The sequence below is a fragment of the Phocoena phocoena genome, chromosome 14 (assembly GCF_963924675.1).
Source record: "Phocoena phocoena chromosome 14, mPhoPho1.1, whole genome shotgun sequence".
Classification (NCBI taxonomy): domain Eukaryota; kingdom Metazoa; phylum Chordata; class Mammalia; order Artiodactyla; family Phocoenidae; genus Phocoena; species Phocoena phocoena.
The window spans coordinates 64323078-64338608 of NC_089232.1; the positions used below are offsets into that span (position 1 = coordinate 64323078).

The window sequence follows — 15531 nt, forward strand, 5'->3', positions numbered from 1 at the left end:
AAGAACAGCCCCCACTCGCTGCAACCAGAGAAAGCCCACGAGCAGCAATGAAGACCCAACGCGGCCAAAAGTAAATAAACTAATTAATTTAAAAAAAGAAAAATAAAGCATTCCAAGTAACATTCACTACATGTGATTGTGTGTATGTGTGTCCTCATATGAAAACTGAGATCACCACATACCTACCTGTCTTTTGTTCCAGGATCCTGAGTTGTCCCAAGCTGGTAAAGAATATCTATCGTAGAGTCAGAAGAGAGTCCGTTCAGTCTTCCAAAAAGTAAAGGGCTATTCAAATCTTGCAACAAAGAATCAAAAGGAAAAATTTGCTAAATAAGCAAATGGGATGAGAAGATTTGCTCAATTTAATTTTAAATTATTCATTAGAAATAACTTCTGTAAATTTCAAAAACAAAACTCCAAAAATAATGAAGCCATAATAGAAGTTAATTTCAGAAACAGAATTAATCACAAATATCACATAGTTCAACTGTCATTATTTTGCAGATATGTAAAAATTAAAATATCAAAATTGTCACCTGTAGGATCACTGCCTGATGCTGCACAATTTCTCAGAAGAATGTCTATAAGCTTCAGGCCAATTCTAGTGGACTGCAGTCCTATCTTCACAAGCACAACCTCAATGTTGGGTGAATGCATTCCACAGTATGGAGACATCAGTAAGGCAGCACAAGTCTGTAGCAGATTAGCAGTAGGTGCAGCTGCACTTGCCATCATTCCTTCCAGATCACTTATGTGAGTAAGGCAATGATGTAATAACCGTAACCATCCAATACTGCAATACACAACACAAAATGGCCTATATGGGTAAATTTAAGTAGCTTAAATTACTTCAGGGGTAAAACAAAACTTCTCAAAGATCAGCATGTTGTGGATGGACCTAAAGATTGTCATACTGAGTGAAGTAAGTCTGACACGGAAAGACAAATATCATACAATATCGCTTATATGTGGAGTCTTAAAAAAAAGGGGGTACAAATGAACTTATTCACAAAACATAAGTAGAGTCATGGATGTAGAAAACAAACTTATGGTTACCAGGGGGTATGCTGGGGGAGGGATAAATTGGGAGATTGGGATTGACATATATACACTACTATATATTAAATAGATAACTAATAAGAACCTGCTGTATAGCAAGGGAACTCTGCTCAATACTCTGTAATGACCTACACGGGAAAAGAATCTAAATAAAAAACAAGGAGGGGATATGTATTAAAAAAAAAATTCTGGGCTTCCCTGGTGGCGCAGTGGTTGGGAATCCGCCTGCCAGTGCGGGGGACACGGGTTCGGGCCCTGGTCCGGGAGGATCCCACATGCCGCGGAGCAACTGGGCCTGTGAGCCGCAGCTGGTGGGGCCCACGCGCCTAGAGCCCATGCTCCGCGGCAGGAAAGGCCACCACAGTGAGAAGCCCACGCACTTCAATGAGGAGCGGCCCCTGCTCGCCGCAGCTACAGAGGGGCCGCGCGTGCCAACGAAGACCCAACGCAGCCAAAAATAAATAAATAAAATATTTAAAAAAAAAAAAAAATTCCTTGTGACTTATAAAGCAGAAAAAAAAGGAAGAAAAAAAACGAAAAGATCAGCATGTTGTATTTCGTAAGTAGCACCAATCTACGTTAAAAAATACTTTTAGAATACTGTAACATCAATAAAGAATTAAACACACAGTAAGTTTCCCCTATAACATAAAAAAATACTTAAGTGCTAGTAGCATTTAGGAATTATGAACTTCCTTTTTATTTAATTAGTCAGGAAATGTTTTTGTATATACATATATTTATATGCATAAATATAAACTGCAAAGGATCATAGAACTGCAAAACTATAAAGTCTTGGCAGCTCAAAAATAAAAAAGAAATCCTAAATTTTTTTGTCAGGTAAAACTTATATTAAGACAATCTATAAAATTTTCAACCATCAAACGTTACCAGAAGAATGTAAATTAACGTATATATTCAGGTCCTTCTTTGTTTGGTCAGTTTGTATGGTTCAAATCTAACCCTCTGCAGACTGGCAACTTAGGAATGACCATATAGGGCTAGGTGCCTATCTATATGATCCATTTGTATGCTTCAGATGTATTCTTGGGGATAGGCATTTGGAAATGCTTACATAAGACTACAATCCAAAGAACTGGAACCCACACCCACATATACCACATTGTGGATCATCCCAAGGATTAAACACACATAAATCTCAATTTTAACCAGCCTCAAGGTTTTGCTTCTATAGAATTATTCTTTATGACACTTAATAAAATTATGATATTATTCAGATACCTATGGAACAAAGAATTTCCTAAACTCTAAAAAAAAAACACAGTATAAACAATTTTATGAAAAGCACAGAAAGGTTTTTTTAAGAATAAGAAACCACATACCTTGTTTTGGATACCTGATCTTCAGATGGAAGAAAAGGATTATTAACTGTTGCTGAAGAAGTGGTACCAAAAGCAGTGAGGCCCAGTAATTTAATTTGTGAAAGGCCTAATGTGCTGGCATCTCGTGGACGATGAAGTCTAAGGCAGACAGCAGAAGCTACTTCAGCTTTTACAAGCTGAATTTTTATGTAGGTGAGACCACTTGTGACAACAGGAGTGGATAATGGTAGCATATTTACCCCATCTGCACTTACTTCAACAGACACTGAGGATGGGCAGGCTACAGGAAGAGAAAATTGAACAATTACTAAAGGAAAAGTAAACCAGAGTTCATATTTTAGTGGCAATCCCAGTAAAAGAGCTTTCAGTTATATTCATTATGAACTCATAAAAAGAAAATGTACACACCAAGTCATACTTTGTCACTGACTTTCACCATAATTGATTTTACAGCTATTATATGAAATTCACAGTATAATAAAAATTGTATTTAAAAAATTCTAACATTAACCTAAAAAAGAGTAACTGAAGATATGCAATCCACATGTACTTAATTCGCTCCAAGAAAAGAAAAATAGGCAATTACTTACTCTATTATTTCTACTTTACTCAGAATTATCACCAACAATATGGTGATTAATATGCTATGGTTTACTGTTGTAAATTGGGAGGAATGTAACTTAAAAAATACTTTTTCACAAACAAACTCATTATTTCACTACTACCATATTGCTATGATTTTAAACACAGTTGAATTTAGAAATTGCTTTTGCCTCTAATCTGTTTTTGCCTTTCAAAATTTAAACAAACATCCAGAATACTTAAAAATAAAACCATTTCCTGCTAAAATTTAAGGAGGCCCAATGAAGTAATAACTGGCAGCTGTTATGGGAAAATTTCTTTCTCACAAACATGGAAGCCCATATAATAAATTTATCTATCAACTAAAACAACCTTTGAACTTTGCCTTTAATTTCAACTGTAAAATTAGGAAGTAACTTTTATTATATGCCAATTACACCCCTGGTTTACACTGAGAACTAGACAAGTCACATCAATTTTTAAATTTAATCTTACCTTTTGAGATAAGTATTATCCACATTATTTAATCTCTTTGAATCTGTCAATACAAACTGACAAAGAGATTAAATAATTCAAACCCCCAAATGAACAAAGGACACATTTTATATTCAAGCCCATGTTTGATTCTAAAGGCTATGTTATTTCCACTGAAACACACTATATCTTCAGTTTCTGCTCCAATCCAAAACCAAAATTATTAATCACACTTGTATTGGAGAACACCTAACCTACTGAGTTTTCATAATGTACAGAGTTCTCCGTTGTAACATCCTTCCTGTTCCAATTCCTATGTGCAAATTCTAGCTACACTCCAAAGCCACCATTCACATGAACCACTTTCTCCTTCTGAATAAAAGGAGCTTCCTCCTCATCTTAGATTATCCCCTAAGTCTTACACTGACTTATATTTTGCCATGTAATATAGTTATTTTTGACCTGCTAAAACACTGTGCATTAGTCTATTTTTCTTCTGCCATTTTATTCATTATATCTATTTTTATCTAACGTGTGGATTCCACAACTGTATTAGAGTATAATAATCTAATCTTGCAAATAAGTGGAAAAATTGATTCTTCCAAATATGCCAGGTGTCTACAAAATTCTCTATAGTTCTTCATTAAATTACTGAGTGACATATGATAGCAATGAGAATCAATCAATGAAGATAAATGTGATAACTTCAACAATTCTGTACAAATTATTATATTTATATTGAAAGAATTTGGGGACCCTCATAAACTTAAAATAGTACTTCATATTCCTTCATGAATACTTAAAGGAGTTTCTGCTCCTTTTAATGTACAGCTTGTTTTCTAAAAATTCTTTTCAATTATTTAACGTTGCAAAGTCACAACAAAATGTATTCAATGAAAATGCATCAAATGAATGATACCCAAAATATTAAAAATCTAAAGATCATAAATATTCAAAATATCACACTCAAAGTATTAAGGCAGATGTAATTACCTTACAATGGGAAGGGGAATCTATGCTAATTTCACATTACAGAGATAGGACTGAGGACTACCTAGAAAAACTAAGACTGCTGTCTACAGCTGTATAAACTAACTCATTTTATCTTAATGCTATATAGATAGCTTCATAAATTTGAGGGAAGAGGAAAGGCAAAATAACATATAACTAGAATATATTTGTTTAAATTTCATCACACACTCTATTTGTTTCAGGGGAATAGCCATGTCAATTCACTTGATGGGAAATGATTTGGTGGTAGTGTTAAATATATTAAAACTGTTCAAAATTTAGCAATCTGGAAAGTGTATCTAAGTTAATCACTGTTTGCTAAGTATTTTTCTCATTTTTTAAATGCTTCTAAATTATCGTTTATTTTCATGATGGATCTTTACAAAAAATATTACTCACTTGCAAGAGATGCAAGGTGAGGTTGGATATGTATCTCTTTAAGAAGCACTGCTGCAGGAAGGTGAATGGTAAGGTCGCACCAAGCCTCCTCTGGCAGAAAGATGTAGGACCAAGCAGCAGAGCGAGCTCTTCTATGGGGTGGTGTGGCCTGCAAAAGCACCTCAGCTGGTTGGGCAGTAGGACTGCTAGATGTGATTGTACCTACAGAAGTATTTTAAATAAAATAAAAACTTGCAAAAGAAACCCAATAAGGCATCAAGAACTATTCAAACCATAATAATTACACTAGAAAAATTAGCTAAAAACATGAACATTTAATACTATGAATGTACTTAATACATTTAGCATAATTTGTTACAGTATTCACAAAACCTCAGGACATCCAGTCAACTGGCAAGGCGACAAATTCTCTGTTAACTGCTGCCTAATTTCTATGCACTAACATGTCAAATGAAAACTAAACTAGCAACAACAAATCTAGCACAGTAATTCTCAAATGATTTAAGTAAAAAACAATGTCCAATACAGGCTTCAGCTTGAAAATAATCACCTTTATTCTAAATTGTCAATATTCATGAGTTAGAAATATGAAAAGAAAAATATAAAAAGAAACTATGTAGAATGGAAAAAAAGAATAACTATATAAATCTGAAACTTCTTATAAAAAAAAGTACCACTCCAAATAAGAAGGAATAAGTCCTTTAAAACTAACATTTACAATGAAAACTGACATAAGAACCTACTACTTAGTTTCATAAATTGTGTTCTATTTAAACTCAGAAATAAAAACAAATTTTACTACTAAAGAACAATTAAAAACTTCCTTCTAATCAGTAGAATGTTTGGAAAACTACTACCTTTAAAATCAATGGCTTGTAATTGAAATGGTGATACTGTAACACAATCAACTTACTTTGACAACTATTTTTGCTTCATACCAGCCAATTAACTGCTACTTAAATTCATACCCATAAGATGAAATAACTCTTTTCTTACCCAGGGGTGCAAAGTTATGGATCCCTTCTGCATTGTCAGGCTCAGAAGCTAGTATTCGTGTTTTCAAAGTGCTGTCAACAGCTTTATTCGGACCAGAGTCAAGAAATTTCATAATAGTTGATACCATACTTCTTGCAGTGTTTACAATAGCCCTTGTACTAGTAACCATATTGTTGCAAATGAGCTGAACACCACCTAAATTTAAAGAGAATACTATATGAAAATTATCTTAACATACATGATTTGACATTGAGTCAACTTTCACAGAAGACTACAAAAATAAGAACATAATTTACTATCAAATGGTTACACTTAAATGACAGTTTTGTAACTTTGTCTTACCCATATCGTGGAATGCTTTCAAGGCATCACTAGTATCCAGTACTCTCAAAATGAACCACAATAATGGTTCAGATAACTGGCAAGTAGCGAGAGAGCCCTAAAAAAAAAAAACCATACATGTATACTGTGATTTTTAAAAGGTGATTATTAATTTCCTGTGAATTAGGACAACTAAATTTCTTATTGAATGTAATATTCTTTTACAGTTAGTTATTATAAAATGGCAACCTTAACCTAAATCACTAAATACAAAATGTCTGCCAAAATATTTAGGAAATCTTAACCTGAATCAAAAAGGAAGTGAACAGTCTCCTCTCTGAACTCAGCATTTTTTGCATCTGTGTTTACCTACTATTATCATTTTCTACCTTAAATTAATGTGCATCGATTTTGTTTTCGAGTAGACACTACTTTCATTTAAAAATGTATCCTTCTCAAATATCTTTGTATCTTCCAATGGGGAAATATATATACACATGCAATGTATATTTATGAAAATGATAATTATACACTGACAAATAGAAGATTCCTTAAGAAACTGTTTTAAAATCTGCTTTTGAAAAAAATGGTAAATGGGCTAGAAATTAAAATAATCACACTGGCTCCTAAAATCTCATTTTTTAAAAAGGAAATTTAAAAAGTAGTAACATTCTAACCTATTTCTCTTTTAAAATTACCCTAACACCTTTTAACTGAAAGGAAACTAAATATGTAACTTAAGCTTGAAAAAAAATACTCGTATTAAATTTTCATATGTAGCATCTACGAAGAACATGTTGGTTTTCAACTATGCTATGGTTAGGGAAAAGGAAAGAACTACTTCTTAAGACAATGGAAAGAAAATCTAAAATTTTAAAATATGTTAAACATTTTATTCTTACATCACTGTAGTCATCTTTGACAGTTTCAAGGAAACTTTCCTCTCCAACTTATACTAGTAATCTATAGTTCTCACCTGCTGACTCCGTTCATTTTCCAACATATAACTAGAATACTCTGTCTCTGTCTTACAAATAATTCTCTGCTCCCATTGCTAGTAACTACTTAAATTACTGCAGTTGTTGCTAGATTGAACTTACCTGTCTGCCCATATATCCACAGGCCATGTAGGTTAAAATTGGCTGCAGCATCATGTGAACTGTAGAAGCTTTTTTACTAAGTGTTGTCAGTATGGTAAATAATCCATCCCCAACTGATATGGCATCTAACCCACCATGAAAGTTTTCATGTTTGGTGAGATGTAATCCACTTGCCCCTAGTTTAAATAAAAAGATGACACATTTTTAAAAAGCATATCCTTAAAAACCATAATAATTAAAATAGAGTCTTAAAAGCCATTTTACCCCCAAACCACTGAAGGATGGGTACATAAAAGCTATGTGTGTGTGTGTATACATATACACATATCTAGAAATTAAAATATCTCTCATAACATTCAGTAGAGGATGTTTTTTGGTATCTTTTATAGGAGATACCTCTGTTGTTGGTAACAATAAAGTTGCTCTATTACATGACTGAGGAACATCATTATACATACCAAAAAGAAAAGGAAAGAAAAATAAGTGATACTATTATGTAACTAAACTTCAAAACTTTTAATCAAAAAGATATGGTTGTTTCCCTTACATGAAAAAAGAAATACTAATAAGCAAAAATATATCAGGAATGGATTTTGTCACAATTTACAGAAGTTTAATTAGTTAAAAAAATTAACATAATATATTAGCTTTCAAATAGGTAGAAAAGTAAAGCAACAATATATAAATTTTACATTGATATATGTGTCATAAAACTGTTAAACTTGAACAAAATTTTATACGTAACTTTTTAAAAAACTGTGAACAAATAAATCTTACTCATTCCCTAATACAAAATTTGATGTGAAATTCTCCATCTTTAAAATGTTAGCGATACGTGACTATAAATTATGGTACCTAACTTACAAGACTGATTTTTTTTCTTAATTCACTACAAGTTATTTTGTTAGTATTTTCCAATTCTTAAAAAATTCACACTTAAAAATTTTCAACTGATTGAAGCCACTCTATAAAAGTTTTCACTAATAAAAATCAGTCATGCTAAGAAGTTTACAAAAAAGTAACTCTGCATTATAAAGTAAAAAGAAAATGAATTCATACATTGCTAAAGGAAAGAGATATAGTACTAGAAACAAGTATAAGATTAATATTCTTAATATTAATACGTACCAATTATCATCGCCATGGCACTGCTATTACACAGGCCCAGAGCCGACAAAATCTGGCTCATTATCTGTTGGTTGGCTAACACTAAGTCAGCGACATATGCAGGTGATCCTTGAATACTACTACTGCTTCCATTACCATCTTTGCCTCCTGAAACTTTTTCTTCATCTGAAACACTGTCTGTCGTATTGGTGGTCACAGACACTCTTGCACTGTATTCCCTATTGCCCGAAAGAGGCAGCTGTACTAAAATGTTAACCAGTTTTAACAAATCAAACATGAGTTGATCTCTTGTCATTTCACCACAAACTGCTTTTGCATCACCTGGACGAATGAGGTTGGCAAAGAGTCCCCCAAAGCATGCTCGAGCACCCACTGAGCTATCTGATCCACTTCGAGACATTACTTTGTCTGAGCAAGTGATATAGTGGTGCACTAAAAAAGTGACAGACTCTATCACAGCAGAAATAGTACTAACTGAAACGACTTCAAAATTCTGCTCCAAAGTGAATTCTAAGAGCTTTACTTGGGCATCAAGAGGTCCTTGGCCTGTCTGGAAGGCACCCCTGCAGAAAAAGAGAGAGGATTAAAAATTAATCCATTTTAAATTGCTCTGAAAGAAGTAACCACCGGAATACAAGAAAGCTAAACAATAATTAAACTGCTGGTATTCGCTATTTCATTTTGTAGCAAAGAGTTTCCAGCTCTTCCTGAGTCCTTCTTGTTCTTGCCTCCATTTTATCATATAAAATAAAAAATGAATTCCCTTCCAAATAGAAAACTGAAGGACAAGTAAATCAAAGAGATGATTTTGAAGCTACAGACTAAAATAATTATATATCACAAGGCACTCCTCATAATGAATGAGCTCTGGTTTGTTACAACCTCAAATGTTGTTAGTTTAAATATTTCTTACTGATTTTGATTTTCAAAAATTAAGATTCAATCAAGTAATTCTTACGCATCAAAATTGAATGCTCTCAAGTTCTACTTATGCCTAAGAAATAGAAAGCTGGAAAGATCATTGGCCCCAACTTAACAATTAAAAAAGCCAAATTAACTCTAAAGTCATAACTTTTCTTGAACCCATCAGAGAGCTAAGGTCAAAAGAGTACCAAAAAGCCTGAAATCCATGAAAAGATAGGCACCTCCTCCAAGAAGACAGAATATGATCATTGGCTTTCCTGTCACAGAATCTGGGAAGTCGAGATGCTGGCAATATACATATGGTTAGGAAGAATTCAGCTAAAATACTTTACAAGTTGTTAAACCCCAGGTATGTAAGGGTGGTAACACTGAACCCTTGGAGTTCATATCCATTCACAGGCACCCTCCCTCACCAACCCCCACACATATCTTGCCCTGTGCATCTATTCCATCTGGCTGTTCCTGAGCTATACTTTATATAAACTGGTAAAATAAGTGAAGTGTTTTTCCTGAGTTCTGTGAATCTTTCTAGCAAACTACTGAACCTGAGGGGGGGGGGGATTGTGAGCACCCCTGAATTTGTAGTCAAATGATACAAAAATGTGGGTAACCTGGGGATGTTGGACTTGTAAGTGCCCTCTGAAGTAAGGGCAGTCTTGTGGGACTGAACAGTTAAAACTGTAAATCTGAGGCTAACTTTGGATAGTGGCAGAATAGAACTGAATTGTAGGACACAGGTTGATGTCAGATAATCAGGGAAATGGTGTTAAAAAAGACACCATGTATTTGGTGCTAGTGAAAAAACCCCTCAAATACCAATAGCTGTTTCCTACCACTGGAGAGAAGGAAATGCTCTCCTCAGAAATGGCCAAAGATACAAGCCAGAGTTTGGCTGACAAAAAGGAAAAATTTATTGAGAAAGCTCCTTTCCCTGAGGTTCAGTCACAGAGGGCCTGCCAAAGACTGAGGCTGGACACAATATCGGAAAACACCTGCCATCACTAGGAGTCTAGTGAACATTAAGAAACAAGCAAAAGCAGTTGACTGCTAGAGATGGAGCCATGGAGAAAGAGTCCCTCTGTGGTACAAATGTATAAGGAACAACAAAAGCTAAGGATGGAACAATAAAACTGGAAACCACCCCCTTTACCCTGACTCACATCGAAACAGAAGCTAACTAGATCATTTTGAAGCTGACAAAACACAAAAGGTAACCATAGCAACAATAAAACCAAAGCCAGGTCAAATCTTGAAAAGAATGATTCAAATCCTCACACTAATCACCCAGTAGAAGAGGCTTGTCCATTTCCGGGCATAAATACTATTTACTTCAGTGTCTAAAAGATATGTGATTATCCAAAGCAAAAATTGTAGGGATGTATTATGTTTACAGCATATGTAAAAGTAAACATATGATACCTATATCACAAAAGATGAGAGAAAGAAACTGTAAATTTACTGCTGTAAAGTTCTTACATTATATGTGAGCTAAGGTATAATAATATGTGAAAGCAGAACGTGATGAAATAAAGACGTATATTGCAAAGCTAGGGAAAACACTATAATCAAAATTTCTTTGTTATAAATAATAATACTAGAAACAAAATGAAATCATTATAAAAATTACTTAATCCAAAAGTAGGCAAGAAAAAAAATTTTAAGCGAAGAATAGATTAAATAAACAAAACTGGCAAAGTGATACATTTTAGTCCACTAAATCAATAACCACATTAAATGTAAAGTGGTCTAACAGATCAATTAAGAGACACATATTGTCAAACGCTTATACAAGAAAAACTGAAAGAAGGAAATAATAACTATTAGAGCAAAATTTAATGAAATTGGAAATAAAAAAATAAAGAATATCAACAAAGCTTTAAGTTGGTTCTTTGAAAATATCAATAATATTATAAACCTCTAGCAAGAATGACCAAGAGAAATAGATTAAAATTACCAATATCAGAAATGATAGAATGAATCAAACTACATACTATAAACATTAAAAGCATAATTTAAAAAATTACAAATAATGAATTCAACAACACAGATGAAATGAACAAATTCCTTCAAGACACAAACTGCCAAAGTTCACTCAAGAAGAAAGAAAACCTAAAAGAATAATCTTTTACCTATAAAATAAGTAGACGGTGCTTTGTGACCGCCTGGAGGGGTGGGTGGGATAGGGAGGGTGGGAGGGAGGGAGACGCAAGAGGAAAGAGATATGGGAACATATGTATATGTATAACTGATTCACTTTGCTATAAAGCAGAAACTAACACACCATTGTAAAGCAATTATACGCCAATAAAGATGTTAAAAATATATATATATAATTGTCTCAAAGTGAAAAAAAAGAGAGTATTTGTTTACTTTTGATTACTTATAATAAAGGAACTCTTTATGCATCACGAAAAAAAAATAAGTAGAAACTTTTTTCTATTAATACAAAGAAAACTCCAGACCCTGGTTGCCTCAATGGCAATTACTATCAAATATTTAAATAAGTAATAATCCAATTTACACAACCTCTTCCAGAAAACAGAAAAGGAAACACTCATTTTAGGAGTCCAGGATTATCCTGACATAAAAACCAAAGGTATTATTTTTAAAAATGCAAATATCTCTCATAAGCATAGATTTTGAAATCTTCAACAAAGCATTTGCGCCACCAGGGAAGCAACAAAGCATTAACTACTTAAACAAGCAAGATATAAAAAGGATAATACATCATGACCGAGTGAGTATATATCCTGGGAATGTATACTGATCAACACTTAAAAAAAAAAAAAAAAATCAATGTAATTTATCATACCTACAGATTTTAGAAGAAACAATATATGATCATTTCAGTAGGTGCAGAAAAAGCAAAAAGACATACATACTATTCACTAACCACATGACTGTACAAAGAAAAATCACAAATATATATATAACTCTACCTATAACTATATTTTTGTATCTATGTCTATATGAATAACTATATCTGTATCTATAAATATACCTACAACTCCTCCCAAATTGATCTACAGATTCACGCTTATTCAGTCACAATGGAGAAGTGTTTTTTTTGGTTTGATTTGTTTTTGTTTTTGTTTTTGTGGGGGTGGTGGGGGATCAATAAGCTGATCCTAAAACTTACATGTAAAAGCAAAGAAAGCAGAATAGCCAAAACAACAAGAACAAAGTTGGAAAATCCACACTACCAGACCTCAAGAAATAATATAAAAATACCAAACCAGTGTGGTATCGGAAAAGAACAGACAAAAACATCAATTCTATAGAGTCCAGAAATAGAGCAAAACAAATATGGTCAATTGATTTTTGGAAAAGGCAGAAAGAGAATTCAATTTAAAAAGGATGTGTTTTTCAACAAATGGTATAGTAACAATTTGACATCATCCACAGGCAAAAAAAAAGAAAAAAAAGAACTTAGACCCAAATGCAAAATTTAACTCAATATAACCTATGTGTAAAACCTAAAACAATAAAATTTCTAGAAGAAAGCATAGAGAATCATCTCTATGACCTTGGGTTAAGCAAGGATATTGCTATGAAACAAAAATAATAATAAATAAAAGAAAAAGCTAACAAAATTTCATCAAAATTAAAAGCTGCTTTTTCAAAGATATTGTTAAGAAAATGAAAATATAATCCACAGACCAAGAGAATATATCTGCAAAACACTTATGTGATATAAATGAGTACCCTCTTCATATGAAGTCTGGGTACTTCTTCTCAACCTATAGTATTAATTGAACTAAAAAGCTGCAGGCTAATTTATACGGATGCCAGACACTTTCTTAAAAACATACAAAGAAAACAAAAGCTAAGAATATATTTGGGCCAATGTTATGGACCCTATTAAAGAAAATGTGCTAGAAAATGTATGAGGTGTGTACAGGGTGGAAGGGTGTGGAAGAGGAGCTGGAAAAAAGAATTCTAATTAGTTTTTGAGGCACGTAAACCTATAAATACCTTTACTTATAAAAAAAGATATAAAATAGATTTTTTAAAAAAAGACAGCATGTTATAAACTAAAACAAGATTGATATTTCTGTAGGAAATGTTAGAGTCAATGTATTGAATTTTCACATGAAACCTTTTACTGCTAGACCCTACATAGACAGAACTATACTAAAGTCTACATCTAATGAGTGTATTTAGAGGTCTCACATACAGTTTAAAAAAAGCCTAGTTAAAAGAAAAATGAACTCCATGGTAACTGGTTTTTGCTTCTTAGTTGGTTTTATTTATATCACACAAAAACCTCAAGTTCATGTTTTCCAAATACACAGATGCATATCACAACAGCATGTTTTTGGTTTTGTGAATCTACTCCTTCCCACACCTGTGCTTCACTGTGTATACACTACAAACAAGTTGAACTACAACCACATTAGTGTTTTAAAATAGTTATGAAGGAGGAAGAAAACAAATGAGGATAGTACTATAAAATTTTCTGCAGCTATGAAAACATACGCCATATAAATTTTTTGTGTTAATTTTTATACTGGTTTCAGGCATTTTGCTACTGATTTATGAAAAATAACTATTATTATGAATTAATTTTATAACTATTATAAATCATACCTTTTTCTGATTTCTAATATTTTCAAACTAATTTTTAAAGAGTGATATAATCTACAAGTGATTTGAATCATTTTCTAACATACATTAATTTTTTAAAAATTCACTGGCACTTCCACAATGAAATTAAATAATAAATATAGCAAACAGCACCTTTAATTTCTTCCTGATATTAATGGGAAGTTTTAAAATAATCAAACATACTAGAGTTTGGTTTGTTCATAATGTTGTTTTTTGTAACTTTAAGATGATACTGTTTATATTTCATTAAAAGTTTTATCAGAAAGTAATGTTGGATTTTATGAAATGCCTTAAACTATGACAAAAATGACTCATTAATATGGTATCGAAGCATTCACGCATTTTAAGAATCAACCCATCACGGTCACAGTTTATTCTTTTCAACCTATTGCCTGACTTTGGTAATCAATTTATTTAGGATTTCTGTATGAGATTAGTATTTAACTTTCTTTTTTAAGATATCTTTTTTGGGTTTTATCAAATATAGGTTTCAAATAAAATTACTGGTAGCTTTAATTCTCTACCTGTATTCTAGAATAATTTAAACAGCTTCAAGTAAATTTCACCTAGAAGGTTTATACTTCCTAATCTATGAACCCGTTATTCCTTTCACAATAGAAGGAGTTCAGGATCTGGGAGAGCCATAATGAAAAGAAGTGAAAACAACTGGGAAACATACCAATAAACCTTTCCCTCTTAATTCCTAATATCGTCCTGCTTATCTGTTCCCAGATAAACTCCCAACAAATGCTAAGGGAAAATTAATTTGGAGGATTACCTATTGCTTCTATATCAGGAATATATGTAACACCTTGACATTTACCTTTCTGTTGAAAGTATATGAATTAGCTTGAGCAAAAATTCACTGAATAGCTGAGGACATGTTGAAGAAAGATGCACTTGTAATCGGGTAAGAAATTCTTGCATAGCTTGCGTAGCTGTTGGACCAACCTGAAGAGAAATGAAATTCTGTTGACAACTGCTTACTGATCCCATCTACAGAATTATTCATTTAAAAAGTATCATCTGTATGCCTTCTTTGGAGAAATGTCTACTTAGGTCTTCCGCCCATTTTTGGATTGGGTTGTCTGTTTTTGTGATATTGAGCTGCATGAGCTGTTTGTATATTTTGGAGATTAATCTTTTGTCAACCTAAATTTCCATCAACAGATGAATGGATAAAGAAGATGTGGGACCTATATACAATGGAATATTACTCAGCCATAAAAAGGAATGAAACTGAGTTGTTTGTAGTGAGGTGGATGGACCTAGAATCTGTCATACAGAGTAAAGTAAGTCAGAAAGAGAAAAACAAATACCGTATGCTAACGCACATATAAGGAATTTTAAAAAGTGGTTCTGGGGCTTCCCTGGTGGCACAGTGGTTGAGAGTCCGCCTGCCGATGCAGGGGACACGGGTTCGTGCCCCGGACCGGGAAGATCCCACATGCCACGGAGCGGCTGGGCCCGTGAGCCATGGCTGCTGAGCCTGTGCTCCGCAACGGGAGAGGCCAAAACAGTGAGAGGCCCGCGTACAGCAGAAAAAAAAAAAAAAAAAAAAAAAGCAGTTCTGATGAGCCTAGTGG

At 33.2% G+C, this 15531-nt stretch overlaps 1 protein-coding gene across 1 annotated transcript in view; it reads right to left on the bottom strand.

The window, feature by feature from the left end:
• Positions 1–15531, bottom strand: part of BIRC6 (baculoviral IAP repeat containing 6) — a 245524-nt gene that overhangs the window by 104110 nt on the left and 125883 nt on the right. Inside the window, exons 45-53 of the mRNA XM_065891330.1 lie at positions 14769–14896; positions 8414–8976; positions 7286–7461; positions 6207–6303; positions 5865–6059; positions 4869–5069; positions 2403–2682; positions 537–793; positions 187–295 (exon numbers count right to left, since the gene is read on the bottom strand). Of these exons, the coding sequence (XP_065747402.1) occupies positions 187–295; positions 537–793; positions 2403–2682; positions 4869–5069; positions 5865–6059; positions 6207–6303; positions 7286–7461; positions 8414–8976; positions 14769–14896 (2006 nt within the window). The remainder of the gene's footprint in view (positions 1–186; positions 296–536; positions 794–2402; positions 2683–4868; positions 5070–5864; positions 6060–6206; positions 6304–7285; positions 7462–8413; positions 8977–14768; positions 14897–15531) is intronic.